Source organism: Manacus candei, unplaced genomic scaffold (assembly GCF_025592945.1).
Source record: "Manacus candei isolate 608988 ecotype Guabito, Panama unplaced genomic scaffold, ASM2559294v1 h1tg000109l, whole genome shotgun sequence".
Taxonomy (NCBI): domain Eukaryota; kingdom Metazoa; phylum Chordata; class Aves; order Passeriformes; family Pipridae; genus Manacus; species Manacus candei.
In genome coordinates this window covers 890,793-904,678 of record NW_026138157.1, presented here as the reverse complement: position 1 = coordinate 904,678, position 13,886 = coordinate 890,793, and the positions used below count along the sequence as shown (strand labels likewise).

Genomic DNA, 13,886 nt, shown 5'->3' with positions numbered 1-13,886 from the left:
CTCCAGAGAAGGCTTAAAATGGCTACATAGAAATGCAAAGTAGATACTTTGGCTTTACTGCACATACTGAAAGACTACTTTCCATAATCTATAGCAGTTTTCAGTCATTCTTACTTCCTAGGGCACAGGAGGAAATACAAAACTCATCTCCAGACTAGGAATTTACCTTTGTAGAGCTGTCAAACCCCAGAAATCTACAGAGCTAAAAGACAAACAGAACTGACAGGTCTGGAACTAGATATACAAGCATATGGACAAAAAGGGAGTGAAGTCTATTACATAAATGAGCATTTTTCCAGAACAAAGTAGAATGATAACTATAAAATGAACAGAGGTAGGTTGGAGTGCTCCCCAGTCAGTGAATTCCAGACTGGGATCAGGGCTCTGACAGTTCTCAGCCTCCCCAAACCAAGGAGATCTTACCTCTGTGGGACATTCCTGCATTTCCTCCTCTGTGCAGCACAGGGAGAACAGCTCTGGCTGAACAACTCCAAACTGCCAGAGCAGGAAAGAAAGGAACAGCTCGCTGTGTCTGCTGAATCTAGCAAAAGATTTCCTAGTTCTCCAGTGCTAACTTGGACTTGAGCAGCAGAAGCCTCATTCAATGTAACAATGTTTGGGGGATGCTTTAGCCAAGCCAGTTGGGAACAAAGCTTTAAAGGTTGTTGTTATGGATATCCAACACACACTTTGGGTAACTCTGCCCAGCAAAACAGTAGTGATGTGGAAAACAGATGGAAGAGAGGGGAGTTCATTATACCAGTTCTGTATCAAGGGTCTTATATGAAAAGTATGTGGCCTCCTCGTGCTATCTGAAGTCTTATAGAAGGAGAATGCAAGATGGAGCTGAAGATTATTGATCAAGATCTTCTTACATTTCTGAAACACACTGACCCTATATATCACCAAATTTAAGAGTTTTAGTAGATCTTTGACCACATTTTCAATAAAACCTGATCTCAGTGCAATGCACAACGAAGACAACTTGAAAATCCTTTGAGAAAATTCATGTGTAATGCTGTAAAGACAAAAGAAAGTATCTGTTTTTATTTAAACTGAAATAGAGTTTTTGCTGATCTCGACATGGATGACATTATTTCCAGTTTAGTGGCTTTATCCACAGCTCTGCCTTGCATTTTTTTTAATTGGGTCAGAAACATGCCGATAGCAGAAATCCATTTTAAAGAATCCAATGACAATAGCACGTGCCTTTTTTTAGCTTAATGGAAATGAACAAGCTAATTAAACCCAGAAAAGGCACTCAGAATACTGGGAATTAAAGGAAAATATACCTTGTATGTGCTATCTCCTGATAATCAAGTAATCCTGAAATTAACATTACAAATGGAACCGGGTAACTTTACTCCAAAAAGTTATTATAAAATATTATTGTATTGTGCAAATAAACACAATAACAGTTTCTAGGAATAAACACACTTCAGCTGTATCATAGTTGGCTGAAAAATTTCACATTATCTACAGCTGATAAAATCTTAACATCTCTCAATCTACACTATCTTGTTAGGAGTTCCTCCAACTTGCTGATGCTTTTAAGTCACTCCATAATAAAATGTTTTAAGTCTATTCAGCATAAGCCAGAGACTCTAGATTTCCTATCTTCCTATATTGCTTTCTTAGAGATCTCAAAAGTGAGCCTGTCCCCTATTTTGTCCAGAATGGCTAAAAAAGGCAGAATTTAACAAAAATTGAAAACAATGTTAAAATAAATTTTCAAAATTAGAAATGGCTTTAAGCATATATTGAACATCTGCTACATCCGAAATAGACTGCTTATAAATTACTTCTAGGAAAGTAGTATCTGAAACTTGTTTATTTAAAGCACTACTTTCTTCCTTGTCCTTGCAGCCACTTTTAAACAGCCACAGAAATGTTTACATTAACTTTAGTGTTGGCTAAAATATCCAGTAGCTGATTTGAATTAAAATATTAACCTCATACTCCTAAGAAAAGTAAATTATCTTAAAAGAGATTATGCATTCTTGTAGAAATCTCAGTTGTGAACAAAATCTTCTTACAACAAAAACCTTTTTACAACACCAATCCTTGTACTCAAAATGATTTTGAGTAATAGACAAGTTACAATACATGTTGAAAATACACTGCCAGTACCTTTAGAAATAGTCTTGGAACTATATCTTTCTGTGTCTTCTGATAGGATTGCTAAGGATGGTTAAGATACACATTTATCATTAGTTTGAGTAACATTTTTAGCACCAATTTTGCGTTTATTCTTCCCTTAAGTAATTGTTTCAATATGAAGTTTTTCTGTGGTGATGTCCATATGTTCATACAAGAACAGGGTGATAAAACATCGCTAAAACACAGAAGCACAGAAAATAAGTATCCTGTAATTGAAAGATACATTGTGACCTTAGTGCAGAACTCACACTTCCCACAAAGCCCAAGTGTCAAAAGCCAAAATGCCACGGTCAACTTTTAAATAATGAGCTTTTGATAATGTCTTAAAACATAAGAAAAATAGCAAATGCATGTAACAAAATCTGATTAACTAAGAATTCAAGTCAGAGATAAGGCGTTACAAAACCCGAGCTGGTCGGCATTCCAGTGATGTGACAACCAAACCTACAATCATTTAAACTAAAGTGCAAAAGCTTCACAGAATTTAAATAACACGTCCACTAAAGTGTAAAACTAACAAATTTTGAAAAGTAATTAATTACCTGTTTGTTATTTTCCCATGTAATTGTAAGAAAGCACATCTTTATTTCGCAGCACTGCCCATCAGCTGCAAACATTTTCGTTGCTTCCACATGCTCCAACTCCATCTTTTCGTTACTGTCTACACTAATTGTTTAACTCTTTGTTGTGAACAAGCCAAAAAAAACCCCCTGTATGCATCTTAAGAGTTCCTGCATGGCTTTTTGGCTCAGTGCAATCAATGGAAGGTAGGACGCCTTTTAATCTTATTCCATATGAAATAAAGGTTTCCCCAAACTCTTTATCAATATGAAAAGCTGTCCCTCTGCATTCATCAACAATCAGCTAACGGAAAAGGCTAGTGGATTTTGCCAGCAGTAAAAGACCTAATCACGGCAAGATCAAGCCAGCTGTCAACTATAATCAGCTTGATTCACTGCACTTTTCATATTCAATGGAAAATGTTGAGCAATACACAGTTCTTTCACAGTTATCAGGTTAAACTGAAAGTATAAGAATATAGAAAATTTAGCTTTAAAAGCACATGAATTATTTGTCCCATTGTATTTCTGTAGTGTTAGCAACGCTGTGCCAAAACCACATACCGAAAAGACCAGGAAAATCACTAATTTTTTCTATGTAATTACACTGTTTAAAGTGACAGTAAACCATACCACCTGAAACTTAAAGAATTTATTAACAGAGACTGCCTAAGATAAAAGGTGAACTGTACAGTCAGAAGAGATACCACAGTCTTATGCAAATAACCTTCCCGGTGTTTGCTATATGCTTTTTCCTACATAATACGGCTTCTCTTAAATCTTGCATGCAACAAGATGAATACGTGAGCCAGCAATAAAGCTAAAGCATGTGTGCAATGGCATAAATCAAAAAGCTACAAGCCAGAGAGGACTGGAACAAGCCAAAACCTAGACCTAAGGATTTTAAAATACTAAACATTACAGAAAATACGAAGCTCCGTTAACAACTTATGTATCTAAAAATCAGGATATTGTAGGAGATAAAAAACCCCAAAACATAAAAAGCTGTAATTTACCTTGTCCAACTCACGAATGACATGCAAGTTCACTCTCTCTTCCTTCTTTCAAGAAAGTAACTCAAGCATGATTCAGTGCACTTACACAAGAGATCCAGCCAAATGGGTCTCCATAAGGACACTGAAGAACTCTATGTCCAAGCACAATACAGTGACTATTCCAGCTGCATAAAGAACAGGCTTATTTTTAGCAAGCAAGAAAAGGTATGAGCTGCAGAGTAAGATCATCCACTAGGAATAAGAGAAGAAAAACAAGTTCAACTCCCTTGTTCCTAAATTAGCCAGAGGGACTTTCATTTTTCTCTGCTTTGATCTGAGGAAGACTGCAGGGGGGAACAAACCTAACAACAATTAGATCTGGAGGCAGCTGTGGAGACAATAGAGAAATAGAAAGGTTCACTTCCCTGGGAAAAACATGCAGGTGGGAAATAGGTATGCCTGGTGTCCAGAGGCAAGATGGACAGGAAACTAAATGAACAATTCAGTGAACAGGGAAAGGAGTGCCAGAGAAAGGAGGCCACGGCAGCACTGCATAAGAAACACCACAGAGACTGTGGAAAAGATGAGAGAAAACACTGATCTGCAGATGACACAGCTACATAAAAGACACAACTCTAAAGGTGGACTGAAAATTAATAGTTGGTTTTGTAAGTACCAGAAGAATCTCCTGCTCAGAATTGAAAGCTGCTCAGAGAAGGAGGGACAGTCTAAACTCTCAAGCTTTCACATTCCAGCTCTTACAGCTCTGCACTGACACAGTGATTTTCATAACCCATCTCCTGTAAAGACCTACAGAAATAAAGGACAAATCTCATCTTCCTTACAATAACTTATTAAAATATTTGGCTTAACTAAAAAATGATACTAAAGTGACTGCAAAAGGATACAGCTGTGACAAAAGGCACTGAGGTTTACAGTGCTCATGTAAGGACTGTAGAAGCACAGCAATGCTTCATGAAAAATAACAAATTAAGTCTTTAAGTAACGTTTACTTTATGAGCTAATATGTATAATGTTATGTGTCAGGTTGAAACACTCGTTTATTCTAAACTGTTCTAACTTTATGTAAGGGCCAAGCAACTCAGGATCTTTATGTGCAGTGACAACTGGAGGCAATTCTCCATATGCTTCTTTTAGTTGGAAATCTAGGGAAAATGGTGAATTGTATTGCTCCATGTTCACAGTACAAACATACGAAAATAAATACCATAGCTAGAGGTTAAACAAACAAACACACAGGACTTCTCATCCTCCTCCTTCCATGGATATCTGCAACTAGGTATTGCTGTAAAACTGCAAAGCCATGACTGAGGAAGAGCTAAGTCAGACCTGTAAAAATCACAGAATATGCAGAGTTGGAAGGGACTCAAAACGATCATCAAGTCCAGCTCCTGATCCTGTGCATCCCCAGGAGTCACACCATGGGAACTAAAGGTGTACATGAGTAAATGGTGCAGTTCAGGTCTTTCCTCCTCCACAAAATGGGAAACCATCTGTTGGCTATTATGGACTAGAAAACCACATATTTAGTACCTGTAGCTTGAACAGAACTCTCATGGATGCCCACAAGAGCAGCAGAACTACAAAACCTGTATACTACAAGTGAGTGTATATAAGCCAATAAGTGTACAATATACAAGTTTGTATATTGTATCTCTCATATCCATGGCCATCTAGACAGATATGTGGTATCTAGAGTGACAGAGATTAAAAGTTAGGTAAATACATGGAGAAAACATGGAGGAAAACAGTCCTTTCACAACGTTCCAAGGGGGTTCCAAGAATGTTTCCTGGTCCTGATTATTCAAACAACCCTTACACTCCTCAAAGCAAATTAAATCAGATGTTAAGAGTGAATATTAGTCAAAATCTAATGCTATCATAAATAAACTTATAACAGGAAAATAATCACGGAGCAAGTGTGATGGAATTTATGAAGTTATTCTCATAAAATTTAAGCATCTAGTAACGTTGTCCATTATGGACTGAAATATATTTGAGATTGCACAGGACATGTCAAAACACTTTCCATGACATTCCAAACCCAAGAAGGATGTGATTCTGCCTAAAAAGTTTAAAAAGAGGTCTCAGAGTGAGGTAAGAGGTCAGAAGCATGTGAATTCCCTACAATTTCACAGAAGTTCTTTCTACGGGATCACACAATTATTAGTCTTGTAGAGAGGCTCCCATACATAACTATCCTTTACTGAGGTGTGAAGAGACTGGGATTTCTAGTCCAGCAAGGATTCTAAACCTATTTATATACATTAAAATTAGCTTTAGACTAATTTTTTTTTTTTTTTACTTCCTAATTTTTTTCCCTTAAATCCTTTAGTTGGATTAGTTCTTCTATTTTTCTGAAGAGTAAAATACTGCCAGCTGTCTGGAAAATGCTTCAGACAGACAAAGAACTGTATCAGTCTGTGGAGAATCCAAACTCTATTAAGGTGACCTCAGAATTGAACTAGGAATGTGATAGTGCAGAAGGCTGCTGTAGGGGCAGAAAGGCTCCTCTCTCTGACAGGTAAACATAATTTCAGGAATGGATGTCTTAGATGAGGGAACACCTTTGACAGTAAAAGTGGCAAATAAAATAATTTTTTGTCTTTTTAACAAAAGCAACAGAGAAAGTTGCAGCAGCAAATTAAGGAAACTTGGATCTGATTTAATTACGCTTTTATTAGGAGGTCAAAATGTTCCAGGAAGCCTACATGAAAATTTCTTCAGAAACAAAATATTTTTCTGCAAACTGTTGAAATTCCTTGTGCCTAAATTGTTTTAATTTTTTTTAATGGAATTATGTGCTTATACTTTGCTATGAGTCCTCAGAATCTAGACTTCAAGAGTGACAGAGTTATTTATTCATTTTGAACAAATTTGATTAAAACCTGTCTTATGTGAATGGTAGCCTCTTCCAGGCACATTGTTAAATGTTACAAACAGAAAGTACTTAATACTTACAAGCTTATATTAAATTGAATTTGCAGCTCAGCTTTGAAGAACAACTTCTATCCAGACTAAGCTCTTTATCCTTCAATATTTCAAATGAGAAACTTCAAGCAAGTACATATAATGTACTTCTCATCTCTTAAGGTTACTACCTCTGTTAAAAATGTAATTTGTTTGCCTTTTCCCTCACAATTAGATTTTTTTATATCTTCACCTGATAGGTTAAGGAAACCTATTATTATTTTGCATGTGCAAGTATACTTGTAAATGGTTCCCCCACCCCTAACAAAATGTACATTAGATGTTTAATGCCTTTTAACTGGTTACACTTGTATGGATCAAATTATTAAAAATAATGAACAATAGACAATTCTACACCAGGTTTTGGTACCACATGTAAATCTATTTAAACTCTAAGCCTAGAATTTGACAAGCCATACAACAGGCACTCAAAATCAGTGTAGCTTTACTACTGTCATGATGGAATGGAATACAGAGTCTCCTGATGCCAAAACAGTTGGACTACGTGCTGTAAAGTTTTTACAAAAAGCCTGATTTGAGACACTTCAACAGAAATAGTGAAGATCAGTTCTGTTATCTAATCAGCACAAAATTTTAATTCTCAACTTCATCTAATGGTCACAGCTTCAAGATTAAGAAAATTTTCAGGACCATGTGTCTACCGTTTGGGATGATGGTGAAGTTTCCTTCCTGTACACGAGTTTTTTACACTAATATTAACACAAATTTCATAGTGAGAGATTAAAGGAGGTTCCATTTTATACTTCTTGGCAAGGGTTTCAGTCAACATCCATTAAGAAAAAACCTTATTGATATCAGTCTTTCTAAATGAGGGAGCAATTTTAATATTAGAAACAGCAATAATAACTTTAGAAAAAAATGGTACAGGAGACCACAAACTGACATTTTATACTCCCCAAGTAAGTTACCAAGTATAAAATTTAATTTAAACCAAACAACTACAGCAAACAAATACTTCTTCATATACAGACTGTTTTCTTTACACTAATCTACTTTTATTCAGTCCAATACATGTGACTTCCAACATGTCCCTGTACCCCATCCTTTTTTCCCCCCTGAGCTACATCTGCTTTCCTGTTTTCTCATCTCTAATACATTTCTGGTTATCTGATTACCTTTTCATCTGTACAAATGTCATCACCGGGTCAGTGCTCTTTCTGGGACTTCCCTTAAGCACATCTGATCCACTTCTCCTGTCGATGGCCAGTGGCTGCACCAGGATGGGGCTCCCCAGTCCCTCTCCTGTCTGCCACTGACCCCCAGTGGTTACACCTATATTTGCTCTGCCTCGCCGTTCTCAAACTGCTGCTTCTATGGAATGAAGTCTGGATCATGACAGGACATCTGGAAGCAAACAAGACCCAGCACTGCATGACCACTGTTTCATGGCCACTGATTACAGCATCAAAGAATAATTTAGGTAGAAAGGAGCCTCTGTAAGTCTCCTGGTTCAATAAGCCCTGATTGGAGCAGTTCAGACTGCTCAGGACTTTATTCAGCTAGGCAGAGATTCCACAGACTCCAGCCTGTCTTTTCCAATATCTGTTACTCTCAATGAGAAAACACTTCCCCCCGTATTTATTTAGAATTTCCCTTGTTACAGCTTGTGTTCAGATCCAACTGACTCAGTTACACAAGCAAAAGAAAGGAAGAGAAGGAAGAGGCAGCTGTTCTCAGATAAGAGAAACCTTCCTACTGACCAATCTCCCTGGTAAAAGGAAATGTTTAGTTATGTAAGTCTTATCTTCACATATCTATACCTTTGTATAGCAGCAGAAAGAGCTCAGGTCCTGATTACACCATAATTCCATTTCTAAGAAGTTGTAAACAAAAAGCCAACCCCAAAAGGTTACCTCAGGAATAAGAGAACTTGTCAATTTACAAAATCCCGCATAGTTTTTCCTTTAGATTTTGTTATGCAGAATGCAAAGCTCTCAGATGAACATTTACAGGTAAGTATTCTTTTTACAACAACATGTTTCACCACTGGAAGCAACTTAGGCTATTCTATTTTTAACTTGGAAGATAATCTAATAAAATTTCAGCATTTACATAATGTGATTTTAAGCTAACCACTATTTAAATAATTGCTGATCAAGCACATATAGTTTCAAGGAACAAAAAAATCCTACTGCATATGACAAAATGCCAATTAATAGAGTCATTCAATTTTAATTCCAAATAGATTGCCCATCATTTTTTCCAAGACTATTGATTCAATCAAAGCAAATATTCATCTTAAAGTTTTCTATGCATGTCACACTTGCAGCTCTAACCAGATATTAAGTAAAAATCAACTATTTCATCATTAAAGCATAATAAAAATATACCTGAATGCAGAGTATTTGATAAGATTTGAGCTGTCTTCAATGTTCCATTGGTTTGTGTTGATTTTAGTGCTAGTCTAACATTCAGCATGCCAGTAACAATGAATAAGCCTAATGCATTACGTAAGTGTAAGCTGATTAAATCCTTGATCCTGAAGCCACCTCTTTTTCCCCCTCCCCCTCTGATTTAAAACTTAGCACAATTAAAAATCTTAGTTTTAAACACTTCCAAAACATAATTTGTACCATTTCAGGCACAAAACCCACCACAATTTTACATTATTATAGCACCTTCAGGTTTTTGTCTTTCTTGTATTTTAATAATTTCCTAAACCTGGTAAAAGTCTTTTTTAAAGTGATCAGTTCCCTAACAAATTTTAATTTGGTGGTCAACTGTTTGGGATTAAAAAAAAATAACAGGTATTGAATGGCATGAAGATAGTGTTATTCAAGTTACTAGGTCTAAGCTTTACCCATAGAAGTTCAAAGCCATGTTACTATAACTTAGTGCTGCCAAGAAGGGAGATTGTAAGGCATTCCGCACATGCTAGTCCTAATTTCCAAATATCTTATGTCTCTAATGTAGTATATATGCTACAACCTACATGGAGGAATAGATCAAGGGAGGTCATGAAAGAGTTATGTCCCCCCAGCACTTTACAGCACTATGATCTCACTACATTGTCAATATGACAATGGAAGCAGGATAAACGGATCCCTGCAGCACAGGGTATCAGCCAGTGTTCTCTACAGAAAAGGAACGTAGAAAGCAATACATGATTAACTGCTTTGAATAGGGAAAAAAATTCCTTCCACTGGGCCCACATGCCATACACAAAACAAGCTGCAAAGACCTGCAAACTGACTAAACAACTTTGTTGCTACATGAGCGTGTCTGTGAATTTTAGATGTTAATTATCAGGCAATGCACAGAATTGTTGAATCTGCACAATTATTTTTAACATTTTAGTTATCTTTTTTATTTAAGACCTCTCAGCTTGAAAAACCTGATTTGTTTGCTTTTACACCTTTTAAGCAGTGTTTTCCCTGAGAAACAGCCATATGCACATTTGAAAATTGACAGTGTTTCATAGAGACAATATAACTATTAATTGGTGACCTCAAGTGCTTTTATTGAAATTTAAAAATGTTTAAAAATAGCAAAATATAGCTACAGTGCTTTGGTAAAGGCAGCAGAATGGCCCTGAGCAAACGAGAGCAGACTATGGTCTGCAGAGTCTTCATTAGTACTGAGGACAAGAGAGGAGAAATTAAGGGGAGTTTCAGCTCAGGAGTGGAAGGATTTTAAGTCATGGTAATTTTGAAAGAGATTTCCTATGTTTTACATGTAAAAGAGACCTTGTTCATTCACAGGTTGCCTATGCTATGTAATATGTGTTTTAAATTAGAAACCAAGTTATATTTTAGTTAAAAAAACAGGCATAGAAATGAGCCAAGTTCATAAAAAACAGTATAAAGAGACGGCTCTGAGGGGTAAGCAAGCTCTTCTACAAGCATCTGAAAACATCCCAATCCCTAGATACATTCTCATGTTTTAACATATGAGGCAATGCCATGAAGAGACCAGTGAGAAAAATCAAAAAAGAAAAGATGTCTGAAGAGGCAATACAAGCATGAAAAAACAACATAGTTGTTTTTTCTTCAAACAGAATAAATAAAACAGATTAGAACATTCAGTAACTAATAAGATTCTGAAGCTTCTCACACCACATACATGGATTTCTTTCTAGACAGAAAATTTAGAGTAGTTGATGAAAAAGACATTGTCCCATTCAATTTATAACAAAAACAAACAATCAAAATAGAACAAGATATTTTTTCACCAGTTCCCACCATAACATCTTGAAAAGTAGTAATTTTTAAAGCATTAAGTATTTGAGTGGCATTGATCCAAATCTTTAGGACTTATTACATACCCCATTCTCTGTACGTTTCTCCACAGGTATATTTATGCCATTTCTTTGATTTTGGGCTTGACGGCCACCTAAAAGTAAAGTATCATTCTTAGTGCAAAGTTCAGTTTTCAACATAAATGGGTTTTACTCTTGAATCTGTTCTTGAATGTACAACCAGTTCTGTTCAAGAATTTACGTGACACTTTTATCTGTGAATTTTTATTCTGCCAGTTCCAACTCTTTTCTATGAGGTTATCAGCAGAAATAAATCAGCAGAAATCAGCAGAAATAAAGCATTTACTTTACAGACTTTCTCAGTTAAAAGTACAGACATGCAGCTCTACCTTTCTGACTTCTACTTAGGCAATATGTCATGAAGAGCAGTGTAGTGAGCGTGACTACTCAAATTTCATATTGTTCATCCACATGAAGCCATAGCTTCAATTTAATACATTAACATTACAAATATATATAGTGGAGGAAACTTTTCTAATTTCTAAAGTTATAAACAACTGTAATCTACAAATTGATCCATAGGTCAGTGACAAATGAATGAGCTGTGCATGCATGGTTCACAAGCAACATTTTTTTTGTACATGAAACTCCGTGGCTTCAGGTGTATCTTAAATTTCTTAACATACTTTATATTTGCAATGCCCAAAGGATGACAGAATTTTCTGAAGTACCTAATTAACACAAAATTCCTCATACATTTTTGGGCTTGCTACTTCTGAATTCAAAACAAGCAGGAACAACTTAAAAATAAGAGAAGAAACCTCAGCTGAAAGCAATAAGGAGTCAGCCAAGACTTGAAATCCTGTTGTTAGAAGTAGTCAGATTAACTGAATGAGTAAGGATAATCTAAGCATGCAAACACACATCTCACTGAGACACCTTTCCTGTCCTTCAGACAGTCTGACAGCTATTAAGTATATAATGCCCAGCCCCAGAACTCTTCTCATAAATTAAGTGCAGTTTTCACTAGTAAGTTCAGAAAACTAAAACCCTTCTATTTTTTCATTCTGGTCTTTTTAAGAAAGCTCGCTTAATAGGGCACTGTTTACTATAAACACTTGTCCTGTAGAACCAAGCAGAGCAGTGATTTTTCAAGATACAAATTATCACCACTATTAAATATACCTGCATGAAGTACTGAAAAGTAAAGGCACTGAAACCTCTGCCAATGATGCCTGTAAAGAAGACTTGAGTTTCTAAGGGAGCCAAAGGAGTTTACAAGTCTCTCTCTGGTGCAACTGAAAGAATGTGAGGTCAAAAAGAATAATCCCAACCTCTAAAAATGTAGGGACTTTCTTTCAATAGGAAAAAACTGCCTCAAGTCTCTATACCCACCAAAATTTTTGGATCAAAATTAGGATCAGAAGAGAAACTGATCTTACTATTACTAAGCAGACTGGTAGAAATTATTCTAGAGAAAGAAAGAGAATAAGAATAAATGTGCCACTGAGAAAGGTTCAAAATGGCTTTGGTACAAGGAAGCTGTATTACACGCAATTATGGAAGCTTACTGAAAGAACTGATAACCAAACTCACTTTAGAAATCTTTGGAATATGTTTTGGTAACAACACTACAGGATGACTGTACTTACTCTGTTCATTGCTTTCAGCTGGTGACTCCTCATGACGAAGAAAAAATTTCACCTCTTCCCTGCGGGGACCCCATTTCTGTAGGTGGTCATACATCATGTGATCGAAGGGTATGGGACGTTCTGAGAGCACAGGACCAAAACAAAACTTGTTAAAACCCCTTTAAATTAAGCAAAATTATACAAAACTCTTATTAAGGATCAGAATATCCTTTCGGGTAGCAATTGAATCGATCCAATGTATTTTGTCTTAGGTAAAGTCAAAGAAACAGGTAGCAACAGACAGCAGCTACACTGCACTAAAAGCTGGCTTGTTACTGTGACACAGCTCAGCGTTCCACAGCAGTACATAAACAGTTCGCAACACCAGACAAAAAAATACCAGTGTTTAGTAGCCCTAATTTAGAAAATAGCAACTCTGCTCCCCATCACTACCAGATGGGTATTTTGTTCTACTATTAAAGTGATTCATTCAGTTTGAACTGCTGGGTTTCCACTCAGCCTAAAAGCCTTATCATTATATTGACATTTTGTCTCCAAAGAACTTGAGCAGGTGCTCCCACTCCAGTACACTATGCTAGACACTAACTTCCACCATATCTGGAATTACTGGCAACTCAGTGAACAAATAAAGACTAAATTCCATGCAGCAGTCAGTATCTTTGTTTTTCCCTAAAGAAACAGAAAACATAGTGTAGTCATTTCTTCCAAACCGATAAAATATATTAAAGTGCTGCACGTAATATAATCAGTATTTCAAAATGAAAATAAATTTAAAAAGTGAAGTTTTTCACTGCTTCCATAATTATGCTTGCATTTATTATCAAATGTTTTTATTAAGGTGAGAAAATCTCCAGTTTAAGATCTAATCTTAAGCACAGTATTAAAATACATCTTCTAAACAGAGTAAAATTATATAGAAGATATTTAATTAGCTTTCCTACATGCAGTACCATGTCAAACCAATACCACTAAAGAAAATCGTACTTCAGTGGAAACCAAAGCTGAATTTTGCATTCTTCATTGTTAAAAGCAAAATGCTCTTGGCTGCCAAAATCCAAACCACAGCAACTCCTACCAGGAAAAGCACCACTAACAACAGGTTATCCATTTCATACTTTACCCATTTGACATGAGAAGACAAAATGATTCAAAGATAAAAGAGAAATCTTGGGTAAATCTTGGGAAAACCACATCACAAATATACCTTTATATAACAAAATTCACCTAAAGTTATATGCATTGTGAACTACATAAATGTATAGTTGTCTTAATATTCTTGGGATACTTAATTGTACTACAGAACACTACA

General features: G+C 36.0%; 1 protein-coding gene across 6 annotated transcripts in view; it reads right to left on the bottom strand.

The window, feature by feature from the left end:
- Nucleotides 1–13,886, bottom strand: part of PPP1R13B (protein phosphatase 1 regulatory subunit 13B) — a 69,427-nt gene that overhangs the window by 24,379 nt on the left and 31,162 nt on the right. For all 6 annotated transcript variants that reach the window (XM_051769478.1, XM_051769479.1, XM_051769477.1 and 3 more), the window contains exons 3-4: nt 12,578–12,697; nt 10,992–11,059 (exon numbers count right to left, since the gene is read on the bottom strand). In XM_051769478.1, the coding sequence (XP_051625438.1) occupies nt 10,992–11,059; nt 12,578–12,697 (188 nt within the window). The remainder of the gene's footprint in view (nt 1–10,991; nt 11,060–12,577; nt 12,698–13,886) is intronic.